General features: G+C 32.7%; 1 protein-coding gene across 2 annotated transcripts; it reads left to right on the top strand.

Moving 5' to 3' along the window:
- The first annotated feature begins 326 nt into the window (after nucleotides 1-326).
- On the top strand, nucleotides 327-6,363 carry LOC131953259 (uroporphyrinogen-III synthase-like). 2 transcript variants are annotated; one of them, XM_059316368.1, is made up of 9 exons: nucleotides 327-419; nucleotides 955-1,078; nucleotides 2,061-2,223; nucleotides 2,642-2,710; nucleotides 2,981-3,055; nucleotides 3,168-3,251; nucleotides 3,847-3,932; nucleotides 4,468-4,563; nucleotides 5,063-6,363. In XM_059316368.1, exons 2-9 carry the CDS (start codon nucleotides 977-979, stop codon nucleotides 5,171-5,173), a joined length of 786 nt encoding a protein of 261 aa, XP_059172351.1. In that variant the 5' UTR covers nucleotides 327-419; nucleotides 955-976; the 3' UTR covers nucleotides 5,174-6,363. The 2 variants fall into 2 exon arrangements, with proteins under 2 accessions (XP_059172351.1, XP_059172358.1); XM_059316375.1 differs by having other exon boundaries at nucleotides 327-436.
- The last annotated feature ends 661 nt before the right edge of the window (nucleotides 6,364-7,024 follow it).

The raw sequence follows: 7,024 nt of genomic DNA, 5'->3' as shown, positions 1-7,024 counted from the left end.
CAGTCCAGTTCATACACGAAGTTGGGCTTGTTTAATTAAATCCTCCACCATAAACTAAATTAAGAACGCAAAAGAAGAAGACTAACAAAAGAAATGTATGATTAATTTGAGCAAAAGTCTCTTTAGACTTTTTAAGAAATTTGTTTGATTTTAAACACATAGATCTAGTTAAAGTAATTTATAATTTTATTGAATCATCAGAAAATAATGTAATTTTATTTTGGTCTCAATGTACATTTTGGTTTAGGCTAGTCTGTGAAAGATGAATGTTGATGTGGTTCAGATGCTCTCCTAAATTTAGAGTTTACAAAGACAAAATCGGAAGAACTTTCTTTTACTTTCGATTCTTTGAGTGACTGCCTCTCATTTGAATAAAATCAAAATAAAGCTTAAAAATAAACACTCGATTTTCTAGATTGGTAAAAATATTGATCTGGTACATTTATTTAATTGAATTAAGTAATATAACATCTAAGACTTGGTACCAATCGACTAGATCAAGACTATCAGTAATCAGTATCACGTTACTGTTAACTGTTAAATTGTTAAATAGTAAATAAATACTGTTATTGTTATGATGTTGTCTTGAGTTCAATTCGAGTTGTTAGTTGTTACTTGAACTTGTTTAAAAATTTAGTAATCTAAGGACTCCCTATTTGTTAGAAACAAGAATGTACTAAGGGCGGGGTAATCCATAAATGACGTCACGCTTTTTTGGACGATTTTTACCTCCCCCCTCCCCTCCATCACACATCGTCACAAAAAGCCAGACCCCCTAAAGTGACGTCACACCTCAGCCTACAAACACCCCTCAACCTACAACCCCCTCCAAAATTGCTACTGAATTTTTTTTAAACATCGATATTTTTCCAAAAATCTTGTCTGAACTCTGTCAATTACTCAATTCACATAGCCAATAACAGAATTAACTTCATTATAAATATTTTTATTTAGGCTGTCTGGTTGTTGACTCTTCATGGGTGATGAAGACAACAATGGAAACCAACTCAGCCAAAAAAGGAAATCTGTTTTCTTATTCAAAAGCCAGAAAGAAAATGATGTAGACTTATACAAAGCCGTAAGTAATATCTAAGCAATAAAATGAGCCCTAAAAATTAATAAACAAATAGGCCTAAATAAAAATAGCACCTATATAAATTAGGCCAAGGCTATTCCCAGCTGGTTGGGAATAGCCGTATTGGGGCTATTCCCAGCCGACTGTGAATAGCCTCAATACGGCTATTCACAGTGGGCTGTCATTTCATGCGAAATACGACTATGTATAATATCTTAAAATAATAAAAGCATTTATAGTGACTGGGGAATGAGGTATAGATTAAGAGAGCAGTGCTATTTTTATTTTGTTATAAAAAAGTTATTACAATTAAAGTTTAGTTTAGCTTTTAGGCTCATGTCAGACATATCTGCTACAGGCTACGTAGGTCATAGATGGTCAATTATGCACTCTAAATCTATACACTAGAATAATAGATCTAGTAATTTTAAATAAATAATACAAATTAAGCATCAGTTTGGTAAAGTTTAGTTGGTTGTTCACATTGCTATTCACTTATCAATTACCATTAAAAATTCACATTATCACATAGAATAAATATCAGGTGAAATAGGATGTCCCTTTTCATCAGTTACAATTCAGTTTCCATCACACTTTTGTGTTTTTTCTCTCCTTTATTTTTTTTTTTTTGCTGCTATGCCAACAATTACGTCACAAAAAAAATTTAACAAAAGTAACCCTTCGATGAGTAACGAAAAAAATTAAGAGTCATGGCAATAGGGCATCTGATGGATTTGAACCCACACCTGGCACGGCAATCACTCCCAATGACCGCTCGACCACACATCTTCATGCCTAATTAAGAATTTTTAAAATTAAATCTATCAAAAAACGGTCACGTGACTACGACTGTGAATAGCCCCAATACGGCTATTCACAGTCGACTGTGAATAGACACTTTGTATAAATTATGAATGATATTAAGGCTGATTAGGACCAAGGATTAGGCTAGGCTTATCTAATAATTTTCAAATTTTTGTTTCAGACCCTAGAGAAAGCTGGCTTTTCTTGTGTTTCACTACCTGTGCTGTCCTTTACATTTGTCAACCAGTCAACTCTGAAATCTTATCTAAAAACAATCCACATGTTTTCTGCCATTATATTTACCAGTGTCAGAGCTGTGGAGTCTGTGGCCAATCTTATCAAAGGTCTGTTATCAATCAGGTATTCTAATGTTGAACCATTGGTAGATGAACTTGATCCATTCATTCACTATCCAGATAGTATTTTATATTTTTAGTTAATTTTTTACCCTTCATTAGGTTTAGGCTGAGAACCAAGGCTTGGATCAGTATTAGGTTTTGGATAACGATAATAAAAACAATGTTTCTACACTCTGTCTGTACTGTTAAGAAGATAGAGTTTTCTAAGTTTGGTTTATTTAAAGACCAAGGCTATTCCCAGTATATTGGAATAGACACTTCATTATTTAGCTACTCATGATAGTGGTGTTTAGTTTATAATTTTTTTTTATCATAATAGATTTAATTTTTAAAATGGCATTCATTATTTTAAATGTTTTGTAAGTAAAATATTTATTGTTTTGTTTAATTCTGTACTTTGCAGAGCTGGATGATGTAGAGACATTGTGTAAAACAAGGGCTTTTGTTGTGGGCAAAACAACTGCTGAAGCTGGTATATGTCGATTGGTTTAATCTTTTTATTTTTTTTATTTTTTCCTGAAACTAATTTGCACATTTTAAAGAAAAACTTAAAACAGTTAATTGCAATTTAAAATTGATTTATTAGAAAAATAAATAAGCCTATTTATCACATTTTTAGTTTAGTTTGAAAATTTTCAACAAATTTCGAAGGAAAATGATGAAATAAGTTATTATCATAGCATACGTTAAGTGAATCATCAATTTTTTCTACAACGTACATCAATTTTTTTTTCTCAATAAGCCAGGAAAGCTAACTTCAAACCTGAAGGTGAAAACACAGGGAATGCAGAGGCTCTGGCAGAATATATTTTACAAGGTACAGGTGTATTTTCAAGTAAAGTCCATCATCTGTATTATATAAACTTCATTGATTTCTGTGTTGATATTATGTAACTTAAGTTTTTTATTACATAATAAAAATGTTCTAGATACCTGTGATAAAAGCAAGCTTATGTTGTATCCCTGTTCTAATATTCGTCGAGACACTTTAAAAGAGATCCTGACTAAATATGGTAAGAACTTGTTCACAATATCACGCTTTTAAAATCTGAATGAAAATTAACATAACACAATTTACTAAAAAAATAAGTTATCCTTGTGTTCTTACTGATTATCACCAGTTAAGCTTTTATCCGTGGATTAAGCTAGGTTTTAAAATCTAAAAGTTAGTTTTTCCTATTTAGGGGTTGGCATGGTCAAGTCGGTAAAGCTCATGGTTTCTAAACTGAAAAGTCTCGAGCTCGCCCCCTCGATCAGATGAGGCTCGACCGCTCGGGACAGCAACTCTTCTAGGAGAGACAACTTCAAAATCAAACGACTGCTGCTCTTGTAATTTGTTCTTGTTTGGACAAGGGCTATGGAAGCAAATCCAAAAAGAAAAGCAGGCTAAAATCGGAGTCAACAGCCTATATGGGGCATAACAAGTTGACATGTATACTTGATTGTGTGGGAGGGAATCTCTTGTGGGAATCTCTTCCAACACTAAAAATTAAGAACGCAGAAGAAGAAAGATTTTCCTACTTGTAGTTATACCTTATCTTTAGATTTTAAAATAGAAAATGTGTACCTGCTAAGAAATTGGAATGTTGATGTAGTTTCTTATTCCAGGGATTCCCATCACAGAGGTGACTGCATATGAAACTTGTCTCAATGAGGATTTGAAACTTAGCCTTCAGAAATCACTTGGTGAGCAGGTATGTTGGTGTCATTAGTGGATCAAACACTCTTTGCCTAAAGTGTGTGGTGTGGGCCTATTAAGGAATTAACTTTAGAACTGCTGTACCGTAAACTCAATATAAAATTTAATTAATTAGACTTATTTAGTATGTAATGTGTATAGAGTATTATTATTATTATTATTTTAGGTCTAAATATTTCAACAAAAATAAATGTTTTCACCTAATTTTGTTAACTATTAAATGAAATATGTGATGTATAGTTTTATGTGTTGTACATTAAATTGTGAAAAAGAGATGTAACTCTCAATGAAAAAACTGCAGGCAAGAACAGATTACAAAACATTCGGTTAACTTTGAGCTAGTTTAGAAGAAACAAACAGCTTTTATTTTATATTGATACTACCTGTTTCAGCCTTTTCTTTTTCTGAGACATGTAAAATATTGACCTCTAGATCTAAGGATTGTCACCCTTTAGTTCAAATAGAAAATGTGGTTGCTACTGAGTGATGAAGTGTAGTTTTTTAAAAATAAATGTTTAATGTTTTGACAGGGAATACCCGACTATGCAGTATTTTTTAGTCCATCTGGTTTTCAAAACACTAAACGAATAGTGGACAATGACATCTTACCTTTAGACAAGGTCAAGGTAAGTCAATTAACCCTTTAGTGGCTAGCCAGACTGTCAGAGCTAACTAAACTGGTTTGAAGTACTTGATGAATCACTGACCTCACAAGAGTACAATTTTTCTTCAATTAATTTTTTTAGAATCTTAAATAGAACTTTAGTTGTTTGATTTTTTATAAACATGCAAGCAGTAACAGTTAGTGGCTCATGACTATTTAACAAACTCATCTGAAGTGTATTAATCACATCAAATATATAGATAATTTTGAATTTCTCTAATATATTTTATACATTTAATGTTGACTTATTACTTTAAAAAATAATTTGCACCAGTATGTTTTTATTGATAACCAATTCTTGTAATAGCTTATTAAAAATGTATCATTTTGGAAGCGTAGGTCCATGAAGACTAATTATCTAATTAACTTTTTGGAAGAGTAGGTCCAATAAGACTAATGATCTAATTACCATTATGAAACAGAAGATCCAGAAAGACTAATGATGAACTTACCACCCCCAGATTTTAACACTAGGCCCAGCCACAGATAAAGCTGTTCGTGATATGGGTTACCTCCCCTTTGGGATGGCTGAGAAACCAGACCCTGAGAGCCTGTTGCAGTTGTTGCTGTGAGATGTGGTGATGGTTGTTTTTTCTTTACTGCGGGACTCTATGCACATTGTAAACAGAGATGCTTGATAATGTACTATTTTTTATTATTTCTGATGAATTTTTCAGATGTGGAATATTGCAATCTTATTGTATATAGTCTGACTGGTGTGTGTCTAGCCTGTGTCTAAACTTTATATTGTGTCTGGCCTGTGTGTCTCTCCTTTATATTGTGTCTGGTCTGTGTGTCTCTCCTTTATATTGTGTCTGGCCTGTGTGTCTCTCCTTTATATTGTGTCTGGTCTGTGTGTCTCTCCTTTATATTGTGTCTGGTCTGTGTGTCTCTCCTTTATATTGTGTCTGGCCTGTGTGTCTCTCCTTTATATTGTGTCTGGTCTGTGTGTCTCTCCTTTATATTGTGTCTGGCCTGTGTGTCTCTCCTTTATATTGTGTCTGGTCTGTGTGTCTCTCCTTTATATTGTGTCTGGTCTGTGTGTCTCTCCTTTATATTGTGTCTGGTCTGTGTGTCTCTCCTTTATATTGTGTCTGGTCTGTGTGTCTCTCCTTTATATTGTGTCTGGTCTGTGTGTCTCTCCTTTATATTGTGTCTGGTCTGTGTGTCTCTCCTTTATATTGTGTCTGGTCTGTGTGTCTCTCCTTTATATTGTGTCTGGTCTGTGTGTCTCTCCTTTATATTGTGTCTGGTCTGTGTGTCTCTCCTTTATATTGTGTCTGGTCTGTGTGTCTCTCCTTTATATTGTGTCTGGTCTGTGTTCACTGTGTCTAGCCTGTGTCCATGTGTCTGGCTACTGTGTCCAGTTACTTTGTGTAACCATTACTTTGTGAGTAAGATAGTTACTATAGAAAATACCAGCTGAACATTTGCTTGTAAAACATTGAGCTTAAAGAATCCAGTTTTTTTACCAAATAATGTGAGAGTAACTCTCAGTAACTGTTATTACTATTTTAAACTGCTTTTATTACAAAGTGAGGAATGTATTTTATTCTAATTGTTTTAAAGATTAAAAAATAAGTAGCATTTATTCTTTGATATTTTAAAAAGCTATATGGTGATGTAAAGTGTTTTTTTTATTTTAAAATGTTCAAATTATAAAAAAGTAGTTGTATTAACATTTTAATACTTTCAGCTGCTACATTAGTGATGTAAAGTAGCAAATGCATAATAAATTATATTCCAGCACTATCAATTACAATATTTTGAGTTGAAATATCTTTGATGGTATGATTTAAAAGGTAAAAATAATTGAAGACATTTGGGGAAAAACTTCAGATGTGGACTTTTTCTACTTTTGAATAAAATAACATGTAAACATTTGGTGGCCTCTGCTGTTCCAAAAGTCTGTTTTTACAAACTTTGATTATAGTGCCAAAATGTGGATTTTGTTTGTATCTTGTCAGAAGTGACAGGAATACATCAGTACATGGTTGAGAGAAATACATCAGTACACGGTTGAGAGGAGTTAACATTTGTAAAACTATATTTTTTTTCCTGTGGTCATGAAGTACTTTTAATTATGAACTGGTGATTTTTAAAATTAAACTTCATAACATGATTTCAATTATTAAATTGTATGTTGTTCAGAATTTGTAAACACATAGCTGAATAATGGAAAAAATTTGGTGTAAACTTTTCTATCATGACTATTTTATTCTGCAAAAAACTTCCCCAAGAATAATCTCATAAGCTTTCAACTATCAGTTGACCTCATACAATATGAAGCATGTCAGTTGCGATTTAGCGTCAACAAGTTTGGCAGACTTCAAATGCAATTTATTGAGAGCTATGTTAAAGAAACTCAACTTCATTGACTATTGTCAGAGAGCTCAAGTTTGTTGTGTTTTCTCTGAAGTTTT

The sequence above is a fragment of the Physella acuta genome, unplaced genomic scaffold (genome assembly GCF_028476545.2).
Source record: "Physella acuta isolate Inbredline_101_S28 unplaced genomic scaffold, ASM2847654v3 ptg000076l, whole genome shotgun sequence".
In the NCBI taxonomy this organism is placed as follows: domain Eukaryota; kingdom Metazoa; phylum Mollusca; class Gastropoda; family Physidae; genus Physella; species Physella acuta.
Note: the sequence above shows the minus strand (reverse complement) of the source record. Positions and strands in the feature narration are given on the sequence as shown.